Source organism: Eleutherodactylus coqui, chromosome 3 (assembly GCF_035609145.1).
Source record: "Eleutherodactylus coqui strain aEleCoq1 chromosome 3, aEleCoq1.hap1, whole genome shotgun sequence".
Lineage (NCBI taxonomy): Eukaryota > Metazoa > Chordata > Amphibia > Anura > Eleutherodactylidae > Eleutherodactylus > Eleutherodactylus coqui.
Window position 1 is genome coordinate 38,301,841 of NC_089839.1, and position 26,208 is coordinate 38,328,048.

Sequence of the window (26,208 nt, forward strand, 5' to 3'; positions counted from 1 at the left end):
TATAGATATTTGCAAGGCAGTCTTGCAAGGAAACAAGCAGCAGTTTCCTCCTAATCTTCACAGTTTGTTTGGAAAACTCTTTAAGCATTTCACGACCGCCTAAGGGCTCATGTCCATGGCCGCGATTTCACACGATGCATGGCCATGTGACACGCAGTGAATGGAGGCAATGAAAGTTAAATAGACATTCATTGAGTCATTCACATGAGTGTGTAGATGCACGTGAGAAATAGATTGCAGCATGCTCTATTTCTCGGTGTACTACGCAGCGTGAGCCCTATTCTTTTCTATGGGTAGCGTATGCAATGCTGTCCATACTCAATACATTGCATATGGACAGCAATTCGCACGCAACCTGACTGAAACAGACCTGGGAAACTTACACACTCTGCTGGCATCACAAAAACTGGTAAAACGCTGCAGGACACATGCAGCGGTTTACCCATGGACATCAGCCTTGGGCCTCTTTCCCACGAGCGTATATCGGCCCGCCGTTTTCACGGTCAGCGGTTGTACGCTGTGATCTGATGCATTAGATTCCAATGCATCAGATCACATGGCCATATTCCCGTGACGTAAAAGTGCCCGGCCGGCCAATATAGCGGCGGGCGTTTTTTACGTCGGGCCCAAAAGATGGTCCTGGAACTATCTTTTGGGCCGTAATACGTCAGCCGCTGCTTGGGCTCCTATGGGAGCCAATGACAGCGGCCGGAGAGGGGAGGTGGGAGGGAGTTTAGTAGCGTGACTGCTAAACTCCCTCCCTCTTCTCTCCTCCCCTCCGGCCTAGTTACAATGGGAGAGGGCGGGGTGGGGGTGTAACTAAGCGCCACCTCCTCCCATTGCTGGCTGCGGACACAAGGCAAACTAATTTCCCGCCCCTTGTTCACAGCCAGCAATGGGAGGCGGGGTGGCACTTGGCCTCGTCCCTCCCATTGCAATCAGCCAGCGGGGAGGAGAGAAGAGGTGAGCCAGTGAGGGGGAGGGAAGGGGCAAAAGGCATGGGGCCTCGGCATATTTGCGCCGGGCCCCATGCCATCTGAACGAGCGCACAAATGTTAGATTTGTGCGCCCGTTCACGAGCTTCTACGCCCCAGATGGTAGCGTATATTGGCCAGCCGTCAAAACGGCGGCCGATATACGCTCGTGGGAATTAAGCCTAAATATACATTTACATCTGGAGATCATGAACTCTATATGCAGTGAGCTTGAAAGCCATCAGCTGTTTCTGACAGCTGTTGCTAGTTGCCACAAACTGTTTAGATGCTGTGGTCAAAGCTGACTGCAGCATATAAACAGTCAGTGGAAGGGAGGGCCCCTACCCACATCCATTAGCACCTCCTACAATGCGATTGGGGGGAGGTGATGATAGGTTAGCATGGCAGCCAGGGCTTCTATGCATAGATGCCCATCAAATTCTGCCTATGATACGGCTTGATGGGCAACAGCCAAAACTGTTATATACTACAATACTGAAGTATTGCAATATATAGTAGAAATCCTGTAGGGACTAAAGTGTATATATATATAAAAAAAAAAAAAAAACGAAGGAAAGAAAACTTTAAGGAGCCTTTACATGACTTTGTTTCCACCATTCAGATGCACATGGTTAAACATTTAATCCAGTCTTCATGAACACCCTGAAGAACTGCAGGTGATTTTTCGTGTCACCATATTTCCCTGCATACACAAGGGACTTTAAATGGCCCTGGAGATGAGTCCAAAGGTGTAAAGCCCAATTTACACTGAGATTATTGATCAAAGGATAGTTTGAGTGACAGTTTTGAGCATTCATCTTTGCATACTTTATAGTAGCTAATTAGATACTCTGCCTGCATAGCTCTATAGTGGGACACTGCTGCTAATAGAACAATACAGCTGCTTTGCATATGCAACCAGCTGTAGTGTTCTCTGCTCTGACTGCCAGTGTCCCTGCTGTGAATTCACAGCAGGACAAAGGCACAGAGAATCTTATCAGCACATCCGGCTGAGAACAGCTGATTGCTCAATTCTAGCAAGCTAGAATTCAGGGATCAACAACCCATACACGAAGACTGCACAATGTCCCTACATTTAGACAGAATGAGAATCGCTCAAAAGATGGCTTTGAGCGACTCTCGTTGTCTAAAAGGGCCTATGGTCTGGCGGCCTTGGCTCTTCCATTGGACAGATTCCCCCCCCCCCCCCCCCATTAAAATGGGACACAGCTGACGTCAGTGTTTCTGAGGGAGTTCTAGCCAAGACTGATATCACATGACCGCCTTTTCATTTGAAAAACCTGAACCAAATCTAATTTAATGGATTTTCAAGCACAAAAAAATGCAACCTCCTTCCCAATTAATATTTTCATACCTTGGAAATCAATTGTCTCCCAATCATACCAGTTAAAGGGGTGTTTGCAGCCTTTTGCCTCACTCTGTGTAAACCGGTATGTGGATGTGCATCGATGTGGTGTTTTTGGGTTTTTTTCTCCCTTTTTCTACATCTTATTCATGTCTTAAATACACACTGAACATCAGTGGAAAATGGTTTAAATCTGCCCTTTTTGGCCATCCAAATCCTCAAGTGTGTAGGCAGCTTTAGACTAGCATATAAAATACTGGTTTTAATACAGCAGGTCCTATGAGTTTAGTAATACTGACAGCAGCTTGCACTCACACGTGCCTGTTGGTGTAGAGCAGTATGTTGCAATCTGTATCAATTTGAATAGATGCCCATTACTTGAGGGATACATGTTGCAGGGGGCATCTGTTGTCGTACAATCCAACTGTAGGTCTGTCTTTATCTCCATTTGAAGCATTGGAAATCAACGTTCAACACTGGGATCTGTTCATTGTCAAAATGGAAGAGAAAGCCAATAGTCAGACAAGAAGCCTGACCCATAAATAGTTGCTGGGACATCATAAGACTGTTGAAGAGACGTTTAAATAGACCAACATATGAAAATACCTGAACCACTGGCTTCCTCAGACAGTTATATATTACATGCTTCTACACATCAGCATTACGACTAATTCCCAGTCATTGTTATAAGGCTTGTATAGAGAGTCTTAACACTAATTTGCAGGAATGCTACCTTCCACTAGGTCGTGCTGCAGAGGTATTGTTCCATCTTCCTTATTTGCATATTTTCCAGGAGGCTGGATGGCCTTAAGTCTCCTTGCACACCTTCTAGGTGTTCTCCTTAAGGAGAAACAATACCCTTCTCAACCCTTAGGAGCAGCAATGCACAGCTCTCTTCCTACTCTCCTTTCACTTCTGCATCCAGATCACTTATTGTTGGCAGCTGCATCTGGTAAGTTGTAGCTAGTGATGAATTCTGGTAGGTAGGCTTGGAACAGGACCCCATTCCAAATGGAGATTCTAAGGTGTTTTATTGATCCTTATGGCTGCTTGTTCCCTCAATTATGGCATCTTTAAGTGTCTTGTATCATCATAGGTAAAATCGCACAATCCATCGCTGGAGCCTCAGCCCCATGTGTGGTTTTTTACTAAGGAAATATATTGGGAGAACTGCTGTAAAAAAACAGATGTCTATCTTGGTAAGGGGGTTAAGGTACCTTTTCCATGTGGCAATTACTGCCCAAATTATCCCTGGAAACCTAATTCGTGCAATAGTAAACCTGTGTACAAGTGGCTGCCATTGGGGAACTGAGCAACGAAATTGCTCACTTGTCTGAGTTGCTTTGGTTTTTAGCCCACTTTAAGATCTTTCACACGGGCCACAGCGATATCGCTGCTACACGATCACGGTGATATTGCAGTTGTGTTCCCATGATTTTGTAGTGTCAGTGATGCGTTTTTCTTGTCAAAAATCAGGCATCGCTTTGCTGCTGCCAGTGAAAATATTGCTTGAAGGTTAAGCTCCCCTAAAATAAGCCCTAGCTAAATTCCCTGAAAAAAAAATTGCCTTTAAAGGCTTGGTTCAGGCCTTCTGCTCTCTGGAGGTCTGTCGAGGATCCTGCAGACCTCGTTCACCCACAGAAGATCACTTCCTGGTTGCAGGATTCAAAAATCCCACCTCCAGGAAGCGATGGCTCTGGTTCATCCAGCACTTCTTAGCCAATCAATGCAATGCTCAATAAATCAATCTGAGGGATGTGATTGGTTCATCCAGCTCTGCATTGACTGGCTGAGCAGCGTTTGAAGAACCAATCATGTTGAGAAGGTGGGATGTATGAGTTGGCTAAGCTGCGACATTGATTGGCCAATTCATAAATCCTGCCTCCACAACGTGATTGGTTCTTCAAGCTTTGCTCAGCCAATCAGCCCTTGCACTTATTCATCAAGCGCTGCATTGATTGGTTCATCCAGTGCTACTCAGCCAATCAGAGCCATTACTTCCTCGAGGCCAGATTTTTGAATTCCCACAACCAGGACGTGATCTTCTGTGGGCGAACGAGGACTGCAGAACGCACAGTGGAGCGCTGGACAGCAGCAGGAGGACCTGGACCGAGCCTGCTAGGTAAGTATTCCACAGAAGGATTAAAGATCGCATTTCTGACCCACATCACAGGCCTCTCACTAGCAACGCCAGAATCCTGCTGCACACTGATGAAGCACAAACAGCTGCCTGTGCATGGAGTCTGGCTTTGCTTTTAATTCCCGGTCATTGTTACAAGGCTTGTATAAAGTCTAACTTTGACTTGAAGGAATGCTACCTTCCAGTAGGTGGCACTGTGGAGGTATTATTCTATTTCCCTTATATATATTTTTTTCTTTTTCTGGGAATGCAACTAGTGCTTATTTTAGGGGTAGGGACATGCATCACATTTCACGAAAATCACTAGTTTGTGAGATGCAATAAACAAGGAGACTCAGTAGGGAAACATGGGCTACAAAACATCACAAATCGCTGCACCATAGAGCATGCCACATTTTTTTTCCCTCACAACATTGCATAAGACAAAGCATCACTAATGTGATGAACCCATTGGAAACCCCGGGCTTCACATACATGTGATTTTTATTGCCCATCTGAAAACAGCCTAAAACTAAGCAACTATTGGGCTGTGTCAATGGGAGTCACTCATTCTTTACGAGACTGCCCGTCTACTGCGAATGGAGCCACAATGATAAGTTGTAAAAAGTGTCCAAAAGATAAATGTGGTGCAAACCGGCTAACCTGTTTCTGGGGCAATTTGCAATAGTAAATCTGCCCCAATATTGTGCCCTCACTCCATGCCCAAATCTAATTCTAGAAAGCTCTGCTGCTACCAACGAACGGCGCATTGACGGGTATATACCCCATCTGTGTGTTTAAGTAACAGCACACTGACCCAATTCTAGCCCGTTAGGCTATTGAGGTGGATGTTTTTCATATGGACCAATGGTCCGTGCAAAAAAGGATCACAGCATGTCCTACTTTGGTTCATATCGCTGCCCAGACTCCGACATGGAATGTCCTCTGCCGCGGGTTTTGGGCAGCACACAAATGTGTGTCCAATACGAGTTGTGCCCAAAGATCTTGAGTGCAACTTGCATATACCTGTGCGAACGGGCCCTAATAAGGGTAAAAAGAAGGTGGGACATTAAAAAAAAAAAATTTGCACTCACAATGAAATAGTTTATTATACTAAGATGAATTAAGCGACATTTGAGTACAAGAGTTATTGGAGTGATTGAATTGCTTTTGCAGCGGTAACTTTGTTGGCAATATTTAAATTCCTCCCATCCTCCTACAATCACTTTATTCATTTACTGACAAACAGATATAGTGTGATCAACAGACAGTGAAAGTGATTAGAAGTCGTATTGGTGACAGATTCCTGAGGTAACGTGTCACCACACAAAGCCACGTGGATTATGGAAGGTGGATGTGAAGGTTTGTTTAGAACGGACTTGATGAACATGTGGAACAGATATAAAGAATACCTTATGTGGAGAAGGAAGACTCCTTCGTAGGATCAGCTGCAGACTGAGGTATGGAGGGGGAAGGAAACCTGATTCACCAACAAAGCACATTCATTTGCAGACATCTTGTGTTTTGTAACATTATTGGGCTGTTCTTAATTCTAGTCATCTGTTACTCAGGGAGAAGAGTTTCAGAAGTGACTGCAGGGTGAACTAAAAATACAGTCATAAAGAAAAACTGTAAACATTTCTTAATGCAACCTAAGTTGCTTTTCTTAACTTGTGGGAGGGCCAGCTTGTTTGTCTGCCTGTTTCTAACCCTAGTGCTGTCCTCTGAATATTGTACAAGCTATGGTGTGTATATTATATATATATGAGCTGTCAATCTCTTGCTTTAGACACAATCAAGTTTGAGTAGTAAGAAAGTTCACTAGTAGGTAATTGAAGTTCTGCTTGCTGTTAGAGTTTTTTCCACAATCTATTATGAAAGGACTAATGCAATGTGAGTGACAAGAAGGAAGAGAGGTGGCAGAAATAAAGAATGTTCACTGTAGAGAAATGAAGTATTTCATGGGGAGAATTTAATTTATGAGACAACCCCTTTAAAGGCTATACAGATGACTAAAAGCAGCTCTATATTAAGAGGTTGTAAACTTATCAGTGGGGGGTGGTAGTAATCACTAGAGATCCCCATTGCTCAGCTGTTCTCCAAGCCAATGTACTCACACACTGAGCTGATTTGAAAGCATACTGTTCCGTTCCCACAGCAGTGGCCACGCTTGGTATTGCAGGCCCAATTCCCATTCATTTTATTGAGAACTTGGCCTGCAATACCACATGCAAACAGAGCTGTATGCTTCCTGCATAAATTACCTCAGCACATCTGCCCAAAGAAAAGATGATCAATAGGGGTAGCTGGCAATGGACTATCGCTAATGTAGTATTGATGACGTGTTCTAAGGATAGGCCATCAATACTTTACAACTGGACAACTCCTTTAATGGTGAAAAGTAGGAGAATGCTGGCTGCAGTGCCCAAGGAGATTAGAACACAGTAGATCTAGCATCTGAACATATGTTACTAGCATCCGAATGTAAATAAGTTATTCCTTATCCATAGGATAAAGGAGAACCTGCTGATCATAGGGGTTGTGCTGCTGAGACCCTAGCCCATCTCAAGAATGGAACTTCCATCTCTCATTCTCCTGTTACGGTAGAGGTAGCTTCTTCCCCAGCAGTGACATCCATGGACTGCCGAGTACCCAAGTGACACACTCAATCGGGTAGTTCTGGCGCTCCTATTTAAATGAATGTAGCACTGACAGCACGTGAGAGGCCAGCGCTCCATTCAGAAAGATGGCACTGCTGGAGAAGAGGCAACCACCGCAGTAACAGAAGAATGGGACATGGGCGTCCCATTCACAAGAGCAGCAGGGGCTTCAGTGGGGAAGCCTCCACCAATCAGCAAGTTATCCCCTAACGTGGATAGGGAAGAACTTGTCCTGGTAAACCCCCTTTAAAGAGGTTGTTCACATACCACGTTAGGGCATATGAATGTCAGAGTGAGTTCACTCGCACGGGACCCCCTGCTACAACCCAGAATGGAGAAGCCCCTGTTCTGGCTGACCACCACTATGTTTGAATTAGAGGTCAGCCATTCCTGTGTACGAGCTGCAGCTTTCCCTGGAAACCCCATTAAATTCCTAATCCAGACCTCAAGTACCCCAAACAGATCTTGATTTAAGGTCAATTATATTGTGACAAATCAGTGGCACGGACAATAATTAGATCACCTGTGGACTACTAAGGAAATCCTGAAACCATGACCTGTTGTGGGAATTTGAGCAGCAGAGTTAAATAATGGAAACGCCGGTCTCAACATTTCTGATATACAGTACATTAGAGCCGTGTAACCTTCACACAGAAGTTGGCATCATTTCTGTAAATGTGCTGTCCCTAAAAGCGAAGGCCACACAGTCCAGCTGTCTAATCACAAAGCCAAACCATGGCCTAAGGGAGTGTACGGATGACCCGTCGTCAGATGCTCTGATGGCTGCTGCTCTTTAGCTCTTGTGTAAAAAGTGTACGGGGAGTTATTTTATGACTGAGGTTTGATAGACAAGGAAAGGAGAGCCAGCAATAGATACGCTGTTCTTCCAGTCATAGGTTCTTTGTATTTTCCTTAAAGAGAACCTGTCGCATTGACCATAGTGTCTGATCTCCAGGGAGCATGTTATAGAGCAGGAGGAGCTGAGCAGATTAATATATAGTTTTATGGAGAAAAATTCAGTCTAATCTTTCTTTTTATTCATTTTGATTCCTGCTTTCTATTTTTAGGAGTCCAGTGGGCGGTCTTAGCAGTGCTTCTCCGCAGGCCCTGCACGATTGTACATAGAGATAGCTGTCAATCATTCATACCGTGTTTCCCCAAAACTAAGACCCGGTCTTATATTAATTTTTGCCCCAAAAGAGTCACATTGTCTTATTTTCAGGGGATGTCTTATATCTACCTAGCAGGCGCCATGTAGGTCCCTCCTGCTGGTCTCCTGAGCTCTTGCTTCAGTCCGCAGCAGCTGACAGAGCATCACTTCCTGGTAACGGAGTTCGTAAACCCTGCCTCTGGGAAGCGCTGCATTGATTGGTTAAGTTGCGGTGCTCAAGAACCAATCAATAAATCAATGCAGCGCTCGAAGAACCAATCACAGCCATCGCATTGAATGGCTGTGATTGGTTCATCCAGTACTGCTTTTATTGGCTCTGATTAAGTTGCGGCACTCGAGAACCAACTAACGCTTGCGGGAGGCAGGATTTATGAACTCAGTTACCAGAAAGTGATGTTCAGACCTGGACAGCACCTGATAGGTAAAGATTGCTTTTTTTCTTTTCTTTTTTTTTTAACCCCTCCCGCCATCTCTAAATGTTGTGCAGTTAGGGCTTATATTTCAAATCTCCCTTACCCGGAAATCAGGGTCGGTCCTCTTTTCAAGGAAACTGTAGGACCACCCATTGGACTCCTAATCATAACACATGGATTAAAATACAAGTTGTATTAAATCTTTTCCCACAAAACTATAGACCAACTTGCTTGGCTTCTCTATAGCCTGCTACCTTGTTCTTTTAACAGTATTATAATGTGTGCAGAATATGACATTATTAATGTCCTTAATTTAGGCTTGCTTATTCTCTTACCGTCTAATATTAGGCCTTAATAAATACTATAATTTAAGATTTCTAAAGTTCATTGCGAGAAAGCACTAAAATAAATTGCATATAAAATATCCCAATAAACGCCTAGTAATGCATAAATAACTTCAGGAAACATTGTGTACATGTCTTCATTCCTAGTGATGAAAGGGATCAAATTTCTATACAATTTATATTTTGGCGTCTCTCCAATAGTTCCCTCACTAATTTTTCTAAGGAAAAAAGGTGCTCATCTGCCTCTTCGGGTACAAGGTTCCTGAGTGAATTAGCAAGTTCAAACAGGTATTCGGTGTTTTTCCCACTAGGCCCAACCGCGTTAAAAATCTGTTCAGCGATGTCTTCTAGGGGAGCAGGTCCGAGGTAGTTGGGGTTATCACAGGTTCCGATATACAGGAGTACGTTGAACGGTTTTATTGAAGGATCCTTTGGGTAAAAGACAACAGTCGTAGTCCGGTAGCCTCCTTTCTCTCGAAAGTCAAGGTAAGCCTTTACTTCGTCTTCCTTTCCCTCTGGGAGTCTGTAGGCTACACCCCATACACAGCCCTGTAAAATACAAGCAAATGATTCTATAGTAAGCGTGTAGTGCTAGTGTCATAGGCTTCTTGTGGGCTGATTGTGGTCATTGCTAGGTCAACACTACTGACTATAGATAGATAACCAAAAGGACATTCAAGTACAGATGAAATTTAAGCATTTAACCGGGATGTCATCTCCAACATCAACCTGAACACGGTCAATGTAATCCATTAGAATTCCTCTCAAAATTGGTATGTCAAATCCATCATGGGCCCTTTAAATATTTAAGTAACAATTTATGATAAAAAGGCAGAGAATATCACATAAACAGAGCCAACAAAAGGGAATAAAAAAGGTATTCCGTAGTCTCATCCTCTGGTCACAGTGGAGTAAGGTTTCAAAGAGCAGCTCTGGCGGACCAGTCCTGCATCACTCAGACAACCCATTGAAATAAATAATTACTGTGTAATGCTTCATTTGACCAGTGGGAGTGCTGCAGGGAAATTGAACTGATATTCCCCTTTTAGAGGAGACAATTCTCGTTTTAACGAGCGAGTGACATCACTGCTAACTTGTTTGCACTTGCTCAGCCTGTTTAGACAGGCGGGTTATCGTTGAGAATCATTCCGAGTTTCATGATAAGTCAACTAGCCAACAAGAATTTTTAGTCCGGCTGAAACTGAACAAAGAGTACGATTCTCATTAGTCATTCAGTCGTTGGCTGGAGTTTAAATCGAATGATTCTAGTTAGCTTTCACTCATTTAAACGAAGATAGTTCCATCTAAAAACACAGCATTAGGCTGGATCCACAGGAACGTATATCGGCTCGGTTTTCATGCCAAGCCGATATACGTTGGTGTGAATGCAGCCCACCTGCTACAATTTCCCACAGACTACAGCCGACTGCTGGCAGGACAAGACTCCGTGATCTGCTTATTGTCAAGGGGGCCTTCGCATGAGCAGAAATCTTAAAGGAAGTGATAGTAAGAAATTTTGCATAACTCCTACAAGTTATTTTATATACATTTCTAGGACCATCCAATAACCCGGAATCTCCGATGATCCAGAGTAACTGAATTTTCCTGTACATTTACACGCAATCTAATATCTGTAGAGGTTTACATGTATTTCACAAAACAAAGTTAGAGGAGGGTGAAGCCTGAAAATCGGCTCTTGCAGTGACAATTGAGGCTTAATATCTGAATAAACAATCCCTGACAACAGGCTGGACATAGGGGAGGGATAGTGGTGTGATAAGGACAACTTTAATGAACTGTAAAGCACACAGAAAGTGACAGAACAACCAGCGGAAAATAACAATTAGTCCGGGCTGCGTGTGGATGTGTTTATCTACTACTGGGCACATCATGACACTATTACATTCCATCTGCTATTATGCAGGACTCTGGCCTACATACTTTATAACGGTGTAACTGCAAAACGGACGATCTACATTTTGTTACTTTTGGGGACCCATGGTGGACAACGCTAGAATACTGCATCCATGGATTGCTATGTAGCTCGGTTTTTCCAATTTCATATATTTTCTCACTGATTTATATGGAATCTATGCGAGGAATAAAGTGTGGCATGTTCTGTGTAGAAGAATTTATTCTGGAGGGACTGTAGTGCCTAGAGGTTTAGAATACAGAAGCAAGAAGACTCCATTTAGCACCTTATAGGGATGATGTGCACGGATCTGTAGGACTTGCACCAAAATATGAGGTTTATAAAAATAGGTGCAATAAAAGCTGATAAAGTGCACTGTAATCCACAGTAAATGTCATCTTTTAAAAAAAAAAAAAAGGAACCTGTCAGCAGGTTCATTCTACAGGAGCCACGAGCACCACGAGCCTAAGACAGGTGTACACAGCGCATCGCTGGAGGTTTTATTTGGAAACGCTGCAGCATTTCAGAATAGACATACTTTGAAGTTTAATTCCAAACTGAGCTCCGAATCACAGGGGTGGCGCTGCACCAGCCTCTCCCCTCCTGCATCATCTAGGGCATGCGTCAAATTCAAGGCCCGCGGCCCATCATGTCATTTTCTGTGGCCCAGACGCAGTAAGACCAACTCTCCACTTTCCCAGAGGATGTAACTAGTGCTTGGCAGAGGTAGCGGCACAGCTCTGACAGCCAGCACCCCTCCAAGGTAGGAACCTCTGTGCCAAAGCGGTGGAAGGGGAAAAACACCATCATAGTGAATAAAGCTTCAAAGCCATGTTAAGGAGTAGTTACACTCATGTGAATAAGCCCTAGATGTATGCAGTTTTGGAGCTTCTTGTATTTTGCTCTTTTTTTGCGCACATATTCAGAGTGTTTTTCACGCGTGCAAAAAAAAAAAAAAAAAGAAAAACTCAAGAAGGTGCCATAGAATCCTAGGATCTAATTGACTAATGGGCAATTTCGGTCTGCAATATGAACCAAAATAAGACGTGCGTGAAAAGAATTGCAGCATTTCTAATACACACGTCTGAATACTCCAATGCAAATCAACGTTATGTTATTTAAGCTGTTCTTAGTAGGTGCATTAAAAAAAATAAATAAATTGCATGCAATTTGGAGAGCAAATATATCAGTGTGAAGGAGCCCTTACAAACGGCCCTTTGAAGGTAACCATAATGCTGATGTGGCCCTCGCCAACAAGGAGTCTGACACCCCTGATCTAGAGTGACAGCTCTCCCCCTATACACAAGCAGGGAGAGATCTATCGATCTAGATGCTTCGGGCGGGGAGCGGCCGACACGGTATCACCCCAGTTTGGAATCAAACTTCAAAACCTGCTTATTCTAAAATGCCGCAGAGTTTCAGAATAAGACTTTCAGGGGTGCAGTGTACTTACCTGTCCCGGGTTTGTACTGCAGCATGAACCTGGCGACAGGTTCCCTTTAACTTGTACCAAAAAGCAAGAGGCATAAAAAGTTTCAGATCCTATTAGAAAATATGAGAAGCAGATTATTTTTACCTCTGGATCTTCGACAAGTGTGACAACTCTTCCAGGCTACAAAATAACAAAAAGAAATGTGTTATTTGGTTACAAGATATTACTCCATATGATTGAAATAACTTACTGAAGACCCACTAATTTGGGTTTTATATTATACACCCCTCTAGTATGTCCAAGAACATGATGCAGTAATATACACTCCACTTTTCAATTTCTGAGATGAAAGAGACTGTCCATCATTAGAAGGAAGGTTTCCTTTTTTTCCCCCCAGAAAGAGCACCACTCTAATCCTCAGACTGAGTCCTCCATCACACAGCCATAGGCGTTTTTACGTGCGCCCGCCAGCGTCATAAAAACGCATGAATGGATGCACAAATCTCTAACATTTGTGCGCCTGTTCGGACGCAATAGGCCTCGGTGCATATACACTGAAGCCGCAATGCCTCCCCTTCCCTCCCCGACTCCCCTCCTCTCTCTTTTCCTCCGACTGTTTGCCATGGGAGGGGGCGGGATGGGGTCGGAGCTAGGCAACTGCCCCTCCCCTTGTCCGCAGCCAGCAATGGGAGGAGAGAAGAGGGAGGGAGTTTAGCGGTCACGCTGCTAAACTCCCTCCCACCTCCCTTCTCCGGCCGCTGTCATTGGCTCCCATAAGAGTCTATGCAGCAGCCGGCGCATACCGGACGGAAAGATAGTTCCAGAACTATCTTCTCAGCTCGGCGTGAAAGCGCTTGGCGCTATATTGGCTCAGCCGAGCGCCTTCACGCTGCGGGAATACGGCCATGTGAGCTGATGCATTGTAATCCAATGCATCAGATCGTAGTGTATATCGTCCGGCTGTGAAAACGATGGCTAATATACGCTCGTGTGAAAGAGCCCCGATTCTAGTTTTGCGGTTCAGCAGCATTCAAAAGAAGATACCGCCTTTTAAGGTTTATCATCATAGAATGGTAGAGTTGGAAGGGACCTCCAGGGTCATCGGGTCCAACCCCCTGCTCAGTGCAGGATTCACTAAATCATCCCAGACAGATATTTGTCCAGCCTCTGTGTGAAAACTTCGATTGAAGGAGAACTTACCACCTCCCATGGCAACCTGTTCCACTCATTGATCACCTTCACTGTCTAATATCTAATCTGTCTCATCCTTTTCAGTTTCATCTAATTGCTTCTAGCTTTTCCTTGTGCAAATGAGAATAGGGCTGATCCCTCTGCACTGTGACAGCCCTTCAGATATTTGTAGACCGCTATTAGGTCTCCTCTCGGCCATTTTTGCAAGCTAAACATTCCCAGATCCTTTAACTTTTTGTCATAGGACATGATTTGCAGACTGCTCACCATCCTGGTGGCTCTTCACTGGACTTGCTCCAGTTTGGCTTTATCTTTTTTTAAATTGGGGTGGCAAAAACTGGGCACAGTATTTCAGATGAGGTCTGACCAAGGAAGAGTGGAGGGGGATAATTACCTCACGTGATCTAGACTCTATGCTTCTATTAATACATTCCAGAATTGTGTCTGCCTTTTTTGCTGCTGCATCACACTGTTGACACATGTTCAGTCTGTGATTTATTAGTATACCCAAGTGTTTTTCAAGTTTTTCTGTATCTGCTTTTTTTTCCCCTCTTGTCTAGATGAAGGACTTTGCATTTCTCCATGTTAAAAAAAAATCTGTTGGTCACCACCCACCGCTCCAGCTTGCTTAGATCTTTTTGAATCCTCTCTCTCTCTAGTGTTAGCTAACCCTCCCAGCTTTGTGTCAATGGCAAATTTGATCAGTTTCCCCTCAATTCCCTCCTCCAGATAATTAAAAAAATTTTTGAACACAGAGCCTTGGACAGAGCCCTGTAATACCCCACTTAAGACATTCTTCCAGTTGGATGTATAGCCATTTATGACCACTCTGAGTACGATCACTCAGTCAGTTGTGAATTCACCTAACAGTTGCCTTATTTGGTCATTTTTTTCATAAAAGGATGGTACGAGATACTTTATCTTAAAGTTAGTAAAAGCATTTGACATACTATATCTACCGCATTTCCCTAATCAACCCAGTCATTGATTCTGTTAGATTTGTTCAAAGATCTTTCCCGGTATAGAAGTCAGGCTCACAGGCCTGTAGTTTCCTTGCTCCACTTTATTCCCTTTTTTGAAGATGGGGACAACATTTGCCCTTCTGAGAATTCCTGGAGAAATTCCAGAGAATTGGAGATTACAGCGAGTGGTTTAGCAATTACCTCTGCTGCTTTCTTTAGTATCATAGGATGTAATTCATCTGGACCTTGAAACTTGGATTCATTTAAGTTAGCCACGTGTTCCCTCACAGTACAACTTTATAGAGTCTAGGCAATACTCTGCAAGTTTAGGTATATTCCCAGAATCAACAACATGTATCACCTTTCCACAAAATGGATAATGTCGGTTCAGTGGGGGTCCCACAGTGTTCAATGGAACAAACTCACATGCTCAACGGACTCTCCATTCAAGCTTATATTCAATGCCAGGGGTGCATTAGGGAAAGGAGAGTAGAGGACCTCCATTTTCCTGAACAGTAGGGGCCCCAGGTGAGGACATCTCCACCAGACACTTATCACCTATTCACAGGGTGAGTGATAACTGTTGATTCCGGGACATTCCCTTTAAGCACAGCAGCAGCACAAACCACTCACCTGGTTTTACTGGGGATCACCTGTTTTTAAAGGACACCTCTACGGTCTGCTGGTCAGTAGCTTTCCATCTTAACCCAGACTTTTTTTTTTTTTTTTTAAGATCCCCCTACACCCAAGAAGTAAAAGACAATGGTGCAATCAAGTCAATCAAGCCCAAAAGAGTGAGTCTAGAGACTGCTGGACCATGTGACTTTTCAGGATTGCAGCATGGCTCCCTTGAATATTAAAGGGTTATTCATTTACAGAGCACGCCACATTATAGGTTCATTTTATACATAATGCAGCAACAGACATTTATACAGGGTCATCTTTGGAATTCCTGTCTGATCCAACACCATGGTGGTGGCATTGGAGCCTAAAACTTAGTGATAAGTTCCCTTTAAAAGCGCTCAGAGCTGGCTATAGCCATACATCACAGATCTAGTCTTAAGAGTCTTAAGTAAAATGTATTACAATTGTAGCAAACCCCCAGCTGTGGGAAGCATTAGGTGTGTATCATTTTATACTGGGTGGCCCGGAATCATATATAATGATCTTTAAAGAGTAACTACACTTCAAGAAAAACTTTTCACATGTCAAAGTGACATTCTCCGATATTGCAACTTACTTACAACAATGTTACAATCACACAGAGAAAGTTTCTTTGATTCCGACAACTTCTTCTAGGAGAGGGATTGTTTTTGGCACTGATGGATATTAGAAAGTTACTTAAATCTTTGTTTACATAACACTGGAATATTCCTTTAAACAGGTCTAGATAAATGGGTTACTTTGCAATATTTTATGCAACATATACAGGATGTTGGCTGTTAAAAGGGTCTTATGGTGCAAAACATACAAAATCCAAGACTTTTTTTTTTCTATCATCCCCGCTCTTGTAGGTACTTGCATTTTACGATAGCTTTTAAAACTATACAATTGGAGACCGTGAAGATTTTAACACACATCCACAACTGCAGATTTTCCCACAAGCCATTGTAACTGGAGAGCAGGAGATTTACACAACCTAAATAATCCGGCAAAGATACAAAAGGTGACATAAATGCATCCAAAACGGTAACAGAAGAAAGAGAAAAGGAAAACAAAACTACTGCGTGTTGGAGCCCTCATGCTAATCTCTTGCGTTGCTGGAGGGTTCTGCACGCTATTGTCTGCATATCACTATTCTATGATGCTTAGTCAGTGGAGGGCACACGTCTGTAAAACATACACACGTTTACATCCGCCATTCAGCTGCCGGTTTAGCATGTTGTGTCTTAATGCGTGAATCCAGCAGAATGGAGTATGAGGAGGACGATCTAAGTACTTGTTGTAAACTTATAGATCTAGAACTTTTGTGGTACTCTGCAAAAGAATTTAGGAAATTACTTAAAAGGGAAGTGGTCACTATTTCACCCCTAAAACAGAGTTCAGCGGCCTGCAGGGGACAATAAACAGAAAACCCAAATCACTTCTAATGTCCTCTTTTCCTAAAATGTCCATGTATCTCCTCAACTAGTTCCGCAGTTATCCTCAACCTTATGTAAAATTAGCAGAGAAGAAGAGTCATCTGGCCAAGAAGAGTCACGCTGATTGATGAGCTGCTGAGATAACCACGCCCCCTTTCTCTGGATAGACGGGATCAGTAGAGGACAGCGAATACAATGGCCATGTAATTCAGAACTAAACCCTGTAAAAAGTGGGCTGTATGAGAGCAGCCTTAGGCCGGTGTCACACAGGCGTATGCTTATTTGCACATCGGATGTTTGCATGTGCAACAGTTTTTTTTTTAAATTGTACTATTTAGGTATGCGAGTCGTGTGTAATTGCACACAAAAGAACAAAAATAAAAAAAAAATAAAATACATACACCGATGCTCTCAGCCATTGAAATTGCCAATAAGTTTAGTTTAATGACTTGTTCCGGTTTTTTTTTTTGTGCACACAAAATACACGCTTGTAAACGAACCCATTGAAGTCAATAGGTTCTATTTTCAGTGCATTTTGCACACAAAATTTGCAGGTCTTAGGGTCCATTCACACGGGCAAGCGCGATATCAATTCAAGAAACTCAGAAAGATATCATGCTGGTTAAATTGTGATTCCAGAGTTGAGCATGATGAGTTTTTGCTTAAAAAAAAAAAAAATGCATCGCCGCTTGTGATTTCCACACACATGAAAAGATCGCAACTGTTTCCAACAGTTTTCAATGGCACAAATTACACGCGATGCGATTTTTCTATAAGATCCCATAGGAAATAATGGGCGATTCTTTATGAGGAAACGCCTAAAAATAGGACATGCAGCGATTTTTTAATTCTGCATCATGTAAATAAAACACACTGAAATAAATGTGTTATTAACACGCATGCGTTCCGTTCATATCGCTATCGGGAGAAACTCGCCTGTGCGAATCTACCATCAGGGTAGGCTCACACGTAGGTGACTTTCTGCATCTTTTGCTGCATATCTGCAGCAGATTTCACCCATTCAATGGAATTTATATTGAATAGGTGGAAGCTGCTGCAGACCTGCACCAAAATCTGCAATGGAATCCGCAGAACATGAGCAACGTGTGAACGCACCCTTATGCAAATTGGAAAATGGCTGCTGATTGCATCTACGGAAACTGCAGGTCGGCACACAAAAACTGCAGCGTACAAGTACAAAGAGGCCAAACGTAAAAGACATTATTTACATGCGGCAGATTTGTTGCATTGATGTGAATGGGACTTCATTCAGATGTATGGAATGGACATATCGGTTGTAGGAATTTCTGCAACAAATCTGCCGTATGAGAATATGCGTACGGGCGCTCTCACACAGCCGTTCTTCTCCTGGACACCGCACGTGTATCTCCCATGTGGTAGCAGCTGCATGCTGACAATCCTCATACACTACCTAGACATTAATACGCACATTATACATGCCAAAACAGTGCATTCTTTTTTTTTTTTGCGCGCACATTTCGCGCTCTGTGTGCAAGGCGCACAAAAGAAAATAATGCAAGATTTATTACAGGTTTTTTTTTAATGCAGACAAAACCCATGTGCGGAATACGCAGTAAAAAAAACGCTCGTGTGAGACAGTCCCAAGGCCGGATTTCTACTGCAGAATCAACACGGAGGATCTGCAACAAATAGCGTGCATTCAAAACGATATGTAAAATCGCTTTCTCCTTCACACTTGCAGAAACAAACTGCGTATTCTGCGAGCAGAGGGGAAAAAAAACAACAAAAAAAAACACACACACTCAATTTTGCTGCGGACTCCATTAACATTAATGGAAGCCATCCGGCCCACAGCCCATCCATAATTTACATTGCGGATACCCGCAAAATCTGTACAATGCATGACGGACGGTAAGTGTCCACAGTCATCTGCAGTACAGAAGAAGCAGACACGCGGAGGTCGTTGGCCAAGGTCACAGCCAGATATTTCCCCCCCTCCCGGTGGTATAGTAGGCAGCGTTACAAATGCTGTGAAACATGTAAACAGCAGTTTACAACATTTTTACTGCAGTTTAACTCACCCTATTAAACATTAACGGGTGTTGCAGGGCGTCAAAACCATGCTGCAACGCAGAAAATAGAACATACAGCGTTTGTTTTAGTGCATGCTAAACCGCCTGCCCAACAGACCCCATTGAAAAGAATGGAGGCTTAATGCAGCGTTTTTAGCGGACATTGAAAACATCCGCTAAAAGCTGCAAAACAAAAAAAAAAAAAAAAAACACGCCTGTGTGAGAGAGGTCTCAGGACTCATTCGCACAAATGTACATATGTAGTGTAGTACGCATACGTTTTACATGCGTAATACACAGTCAATAGTGCCCATTGATTTCAATGGGTTCAATCACAGCTGTGTGTAAAAAAAAAAAAAAAAAATGCAACATGTCCTATCAAGGTGCAAATTACGCACCGAAATAGCCTACTGGGGTTAATGGTTGTGTGTATATACAGGAAACCTGCGGATTTCTGCACAAAATCAATGGGATTTTTGCGTATTTGCTTGCGTAAAAAAAATTGTCAATAGGGATCAACATGCAGGGAATCAGCGTATTGGAGTGTGTATAAGCTGCACATTTACGGACCGAAATACGCAATGCAGCCATATACTTTGAAGATGCTGTCCAAATAGAGCTGAGTTCGGGGGGCCGGCACCGCGTTTCCCACCTCGATCACCCATAGTGACAGCTCTCTCCCGGTGACCCTGGTAAGTACCTATAGTACAGTTTTTTTTTCCCCCCCTTCGTCATTTGTATTTCCCGTCACTTAGCAATGACGCGGGTACCCGCAGCCCATACACAATGTGAATTGCGTATGGCCTGCGGGTTGGATGCATATTCCGCAATTAGAATCTGCTTGTGCGAGACCCCCCCCTTACTCTAGATAATGACCTATGGCCATCACTTAGGCTGCCTGCCCAATCCATGGGCGATTGTTCATTGCATTACCCGCAGCGATAATCCGGCTGTGGATAACGCAGTGACCGCTTTCCATAGTGTTGCTATGGAAAGCGCAACCGCGGCATCCACGAGCGGAGAATCATAGCAGAGAATTTGCCGCTATTCTCCGCGGTGAGCCTATCTGACAAATAGGCTCACCGTCGAAAACTGACATTTACGTATCAAAAGGTCCCCATAGAGGTCAATGGGGATGCGCAAATGTGCGCGGAATATGCAAGGAGATGTGTAAAACACTGCGTAATTCTGCTGGAGAGAACACATCTGGAACTAATTAGCAATCAATCATTGCGTTTGTTTGTCGCACACAAATAAACATTCCCTGCAGGCAGAAAAAAGTACAGTAAAATACGCTGCTACGCGCAAAAAAAAAAAAAGCGGTGCTAAGGCATGCGCAATTGCACTTAAGAAGTAGGCTATTATACAACTCCCTCCTTAACCACGCATCCAAGGTGTCCAATTAACATGGCGGCCAGGGGGTCTTAATGGACAAAATGACCGTGTACTTCTATAAAATTAGATGACAGCGTCCATCTTTTTAGGACACTGACCTGGCGTGACAAACCAGAAGGATATTTTGCTATGGCGCTCTTTTACCTCTTCAGTATGGCGTCCAGCATCATGTGACGAAATAAGCCTGCCGCTGCCTGTACGGTATTTTTGCGACCTCTGTATGCATTTAGCTCAGAATACAATACCCCATGAACATGCCTGGCAGCGACGTACAACGGGCCTCATTTATCAAAACGGTCTAAAGTAAACTGTCCCTGTAACCCCTAGCAACCAATCACAGAGCAGCTTTCATTTTACCTCAGCAGTTTCACAAATGAAAGTCGAGCTGTGATTGGTTGCTAGGGGCAACAAAGACATGAGGCCTAGTCAGCCTGCAGCTCCATACTGTAAACTCGAAGCGCTCTCCTCCCCGTATATCACTCAGGCCCAAAATGCACAAATATCGCTCACAAGAGCAACGGCTTTGGCGCGTGATATTTTACACGTAGTTTTACCTATTTGTAAAGAATAACCTGCCTCAGGAGCTGCGATAACAAATTCTGGGACATGACCGCCGTGTAACAGCACACAGTGTGCCGGCGCATTTATATCATCCCTGAGGTGCATGGAGTCACGGTGACCTTCACGCTTCCGTGACGACCATTTTAGTCCTTCCTTTGAGAGTTGCAGCAGCAGTCCGTTCCCAGTTCATGCCTGCCGCGGTCTTACAAAACATATAAGCTGTTTCATCATTGCTATAGCAGCAACGCCTAACTCGTTATCCCCTTCATAACAAGCAAAAATTAGCGGCGCTGTAAGGCCGGATTTAGATAAGCGTATTTGCACGAGCTTTGCATTTGAGTATTTTACTATCCTTTTTGCGATTGCAAAAACACACGCACCGACGCTCAGCCATTAAAATAGCCAATTAGTTTGACGTGTTCTTTAAGGGCCGGTCTCACACGACATAGCGGAATCCGCAACCGCGAGCCGGCAGCGGAATCCGGCCTTGTCCCTGATTGACGACCGTGCGCAACTTTGAATTCCTGTACCACGGACAGCCGCCACACGTCGTCAGTCATGCGTTGTACAGATCCCCCCCCCCCAAAATCCTTTTTTTCCCCCCGCGCCGTTGCTAGGCGATGACGTGGCTACCTGCAGGTCGGACAGCTTCCATCCGTGCGGAATCCGAATGAAAATAGGTCACGCTGCGATTTTATTTCTGCAAGTGGCAATCGTTGTCTGCTCATGTGAGCAGACATGCAAACGGTCTATTTTTTTTTGGAATGAAGGCAGAATACTACGGCTCGTTCATGCGCATGACTATCGCAGATTCCGCAATTCAAACCTGTTTGTGCGAGACCGGCTTAATGTGCGCATGTAAACTAACCCATTGAAATCAATGGGTCTTATTTTTTGCGTATTGCGCATGGAAATGCGTCTATGTGAATTTGGCCTTAAGCCTGTGTCACATAAGCGTATTTGTGCACGCAATACGCAGTGAATAGAACCCATTGATTTCAATAGGTTTGTTCACTAGCACATATTTTGCGCGCACAATTCCGTTGCACAAGAAAGAAAAAAAAAAAAAAAAGTTATGCAGCTTCCTCTATTTTTCGGTGCATTTGCACAGGGAAATAGATCATATGAAACTAATTAAGCCAATTAGTAATTTTAATGTACGTGACAGTTGCACGCAAAAAAACCCCGCAACCTACAATGTGCAAATGCGCGTACGCTCTTGTGACACAGGCCTTAGGACATGTTCCACGGAAAAGAAAATCAGCCAATGTGCACCAATTGGTACGGTTTTTGCTGCGGTTTTCACCCCCTTAGGTAACATCAGCACTACAATGTGCAGCATAAATTGACATGCTGCAGGTTTACTATCCGCATCACGTCAATTCTTCAGTGGATTTTGTGTAAAAAAAAATTTTTTTTGCGCCATGTGGACAAGATCTTTTAAAATCTCGCTGACAGCTTGAACCGTGAACGCTGCGGATTTTCCAGACACAAATTGCACAGCTTTTCTGTCGCACCCTTAAGGTACAATCACACAGGACAGGTCTGCGGAATTTGCACAGCAGGAAATCCATGGTGGCAAAAACTAAACCAAATTTTGAGGTTTTGGTTGCAAAACGTGTAGCGCAATTACTACAGATTTCATTCGCTGCATTGCATAGGGTGAAATCTGTGGAGAAAGTCTGCAGCATAAGTCGACAGGTTGCAGATATAACCCACCAAGGACACAAGAAGTCCCCCCCCCCCCCCCCAGAAGGCATTGTATTTTTTTAAATACCAATAATTATACTTTTTTTATTTTATTTTATTTTTTTTTAAGGGGCCAAATGGTAAAACAAAAACAAAATAGAATTGCACGTTTAGGGTTCGTTCAGACAAGGGTATTTTCTGCAGGTTACACGCAGTGAATAGATGCCATTGATTTCAATGTGTTTGTTCACACGTGCATATTTTTTCGTGCAAAAAACCCCCCAAAAACGCAGCACGTCCTATTTTGGTGCGCATAATGCACCGCAATAGGCGAATGAAGTAAATTCTGCGTATTTTTCTCCATATTACGTGCCCAAAAACCCGCAGGAATGGCCGAAATACACACGCAATTTTCGATTGATACTCGCTTATGCCTATATGAAAGAACCCTTAGGCCACTCCCACACATGCTTTTTACCGCGGCGTTTTGAACACTGCAGTAATCGCAGTATGACGCCTTGGAGATACACGCTCAAACGCAGCTCTTTCTAACGCCACGATTCGAGCACTCTGCTCCATTTTGCTGTGTTTTTGCGCTTTTAAACACACCTCATCACAACGATGGGGTGTGTTAGAAACTGCTGTGGGACGCAGTAACCCTGGGTCCGCGAACAGCAGTAAAATTGGCATTTTGTGTAAGAGTGCCTAAGGGTGTGCTACCAAGTGGGGCAGATTTCCCGCAGTGTAACATTCCACGTCAAAAAAAAAAATCTCTTTTTGCAGATTTTCTTGCAGAGTTTTGTACGGATCCACATAAGACTTCTCCACTTCAGGTAAGGCCTCATGTCCACAGGCGAATCGGATGACACATGCGGGAACCTGCAGCGGAATCCAACCATATCCGTGGCAGAGGACACTGCAGGTTCTCTACTTACCAGTCCGGGGCTTAATTTTCGTCTCTTGCAAATGTGTTCAGGCGCGCCTCCGCACATGCGCAATGGAGAGGTTTTAAAAAATAAAAATCTCATGCTTTTCAGCGGAATCCGCGGCCTGTCCCAAATTCAATTGCAGACAGGCCGTGGATCAGATAGAAGCCATGTAGCCTAAGGGTGGCTTGAATTGCAAATCCGCCTGTGGATATGAGTCCTAAAAGATTTTTGGTGCAGCAAATCTGCACCAAAATGATCAAGTGAAGATAAATTTATGGATTTTAATTTTTAGTGTTCACTGTGCGATACAAATTACATGCAAAAAATAAAAAACGTAAACTGCTTTTTCTCACTGCACTCTTGAACACCCATAAGGTTCACCAGAGACATAACTTGAAGCTCCCGGGCCCAGATGCAAAACCTGTAACAGGGCCCACAACTATAATGTTTTACTTATAGTACTGGGCTTCCTATATGGAAAAGAGAGGCCTTATGGGCCCCCTAAGGCTCCTGGGCCCGGGTGCAACCGCATCCCCTATAGTTATGCCTCTGGTGTTCACCATATGGGATAGATAACATATTTTTGATGAGTTCTGTTTTTTGATACAGCAATACAGTGTTTTTTTGTTTTTATTTTTTTTACATATTTTTAAATTTGGAAAAAAAAATTTTTTGGTCAACTAGCGGACTTTAAAATGCGATCAGGTTCTGAATAATCTCACCTGTACCTTAAGTCCCCAGCTCAAGAACCTCGCTTACGAACCAGAATGGAGAGGTTCTCTACAAGAGCGACTCCCATTCTGGCAGATTCGAGGCCGCCCTCTTATTACAAGGACAACCATTCATCTGCATGGCTGATATATATATAATGCTAGGCTGATATATATAATGCTAGGTTTCCCCTGCAGTGAAATGCCTTGCTGGTTTTTACCTCCCCAACAAAATCTGTTGTCGGCTTGAAGCGGAAAAAAAAATAATCAAATTTTTTATTGAAAGTAATAAATCATAACAATTACAAGGTGTATTAAAAATGAGAACGCAGAATCAGCAGAACACATGCGGGTTGTTTAACATTTTATCACATTTCCTGCTGTATAGGATTTTCTTTTTAATGCCAGACAACCGTTTAACCCTGCGCATGCTGTTCCGATGACATTGTAATTATTAGGATTGACAGTTTTCTATAAAAGTTTGTGAAAAAAAAAATTGTTTTGTCCTCGTTGGGTAGAGATTTAATATTAGTAAGTGTACAGAAACTGCTGCAACAGCAAACACTTCTCTGAATACAAATCAGAAGAGCAAGTTTTGTGCAGACACTGAACCAGCAAGGGGTGTATAAAAAGTTGTGAAGTCAGTACTAAGATGAATAAGAACGCTAAATGGTGTAAAATATGCATATATTACACAACTTACAAAAATTCATCAAATCGCGGCACAAGTTACAGCCTGCGGACCATATATAGCCTCTGAATCAGTCGGACATATTTCTACAAACCCGATTCCTCTGATAAGGTCACCTGCACACCGCCAGGCCAGATTCCGCATGCGGTGGCCATGCTTACCTGGTTAGTTTCATTTTCTTCTGTACTGCGGATGGGCCGCTCGACTTGCTGTCAGACATGCATAGTACAGATTTTTTTTTTCTTTTTCCCCGCGTCATCGTTAGGAAGGGTCGCGGATCGGACACCTTCGATTCATTTCAGTGGAAGCCATCCACATGGAATCCGCAAAAAGAAAAGGGAGCAGGGTGTGATTTTTCCCTTCGCTTTCGGAAACCGCAATTGGTTTTTGCAAGTGTGGAGAAAGAATCGATTTCCCATAGCTCTGGGCGCCGTTTGGTGCAAACGCCCGAAGCGGATTCCGCAGCAATTATCCCTCCGTGAGCAGGAGCCCCAAGACATAAAGCTTTTTAGACTTGTTCACATGGCACATTTTGGTATGAAATTTGCGCCAAAATCCACTTATTACGCACGTTCTATTCATTTGAATGGGACACCGCGACAATGTTTTAACGGTGCAATTTTCTGCCATGAAAACTGCATCATGGGGGATTAAAAAAAAAGTCAAGCGAATGAATGGACCAACGCAAATCAATAGGCCTACACGCATAAGCGAGCACGATTGATTTTTAGTCGCGTAAACGCGCAGCACATTTATGTGCTAAAAAGAAGCATACGCCGGTATGAATGCGGCAAGGGCTGCACGATGACCTGTCCTAGCTTCGCGCCACTTATGACCCAACCCCAGGTGAGTTGGAATTCCTGCGGCGGTCGTGTCTCAAGCCACGTGAGGCTGCAACACCCCATTGACAATCATTAGATGCAAGTGCGACATATGTCACCGCGTAGCCTATGGAGCATAATACAGCGTACGGGGCCCCTGGATCAGTGCACATTCCAGGGGTCAGATCCCTAAGGATGACTTATGTCAACTAAGAGAAAAAAAAGTTTTCTAACTTTTTGCAAAGTGGTTACCAAACTTTCACCCCGTCCAAGTAGAGCCCTCCCTGCAGAGCTGACTCTACAGAGGGCTGCCAGCCATCAGAGCAGGCAGGGTCACTGTGACAATGGCCCCTGTGACCCTGCTGACTAGGGAGGACGCTTCTACCCCTCTTACCTTGCCGGGGACCCCCCGATGGTCAGTGCTGCCCTGCCAGAACCTCCTGCTGTAACAGGTGATGTAGCCCACCAGCTTCTCCTCGTACGGGAAGTCCACCTTCCAGATCAGCGAGCCGTAACCGAACACCCACATGATGACCGGCGACAGCTTATCACACGGCGAGCTCTTTTGCCGGCCGGCAGCGGCCAATGCGGGCGGGGACTCACAGTTACAGCTGTCATCAAGCTCCACCCACTCTCCTCTCTAGCTTCTACCGCAGTGCCGGACGGGAAATGTAGTGCAGCGTCATGGTTACGCTGCACAATTGATACTTTGAACGAACTTTATTGCTATGTG

At 43.8% G+C, this 26,208-nt stretch overlaps 1 protein-coding gene across 1 annotated transcript; it reads right to left on the bottom strand.

The window, feature by feature from the left end:
- Positions 1–5,549: 5,549 nt before the first annotated feature.
- Positions 5,550–26,095, bottom strand: CHAC2 (ChaC glutathione specific gamma-glutamylcyclotransferase 2). Its single transcript, XM_066595513.1, has 3 exons — positions 25,870–26,095; positions 12,536–12,571; positions 5,550–9,596 (listed from the first exon to the last, which is right to left on the bottom strand). Exons 1-3 carry the CDS (start codon positions 26,002–26,004, stop codon positions 9,207–9,209), a joined length of 561 nt encoding a protein of 186 aa, XP_066451610.1. The 5' UTR covers positions 26,005–26,095; the 3' UTR covers positions 5,550–9,206.
- Between the last annotated feature and the right edge of the window lie 113 nt (positions 26,096–26,208).

What these genes read in the sequence shown, in the direction of transcription:
- CHAC2 (XM_066595513.1), bottom strand. Translation starts at nt 26,004, where the DNA reads ATGTGGGTGTTCGGTTACGGCTCGCTGATCTGGAAGGTGGACTTCCCG. An exon ending in ATCGGGGGGTCCCCGGCAAG is followed by an intron (nt 12,572 to 25,869) that starts GTAAGAGGGGTA and finishes GTTATTTTGTAG; the next exon opens with CCTGGAAGAGTTGTCACACT. An exon ending in CACTTGTCGAAGATCCAGAG is followed by an intron (nt 9,597 to 12,535) that starts GTAAAAATAATC and finishes TGTATTTTACAG; the next exon opens with GGCTGTGTATGGGGTGTAGC.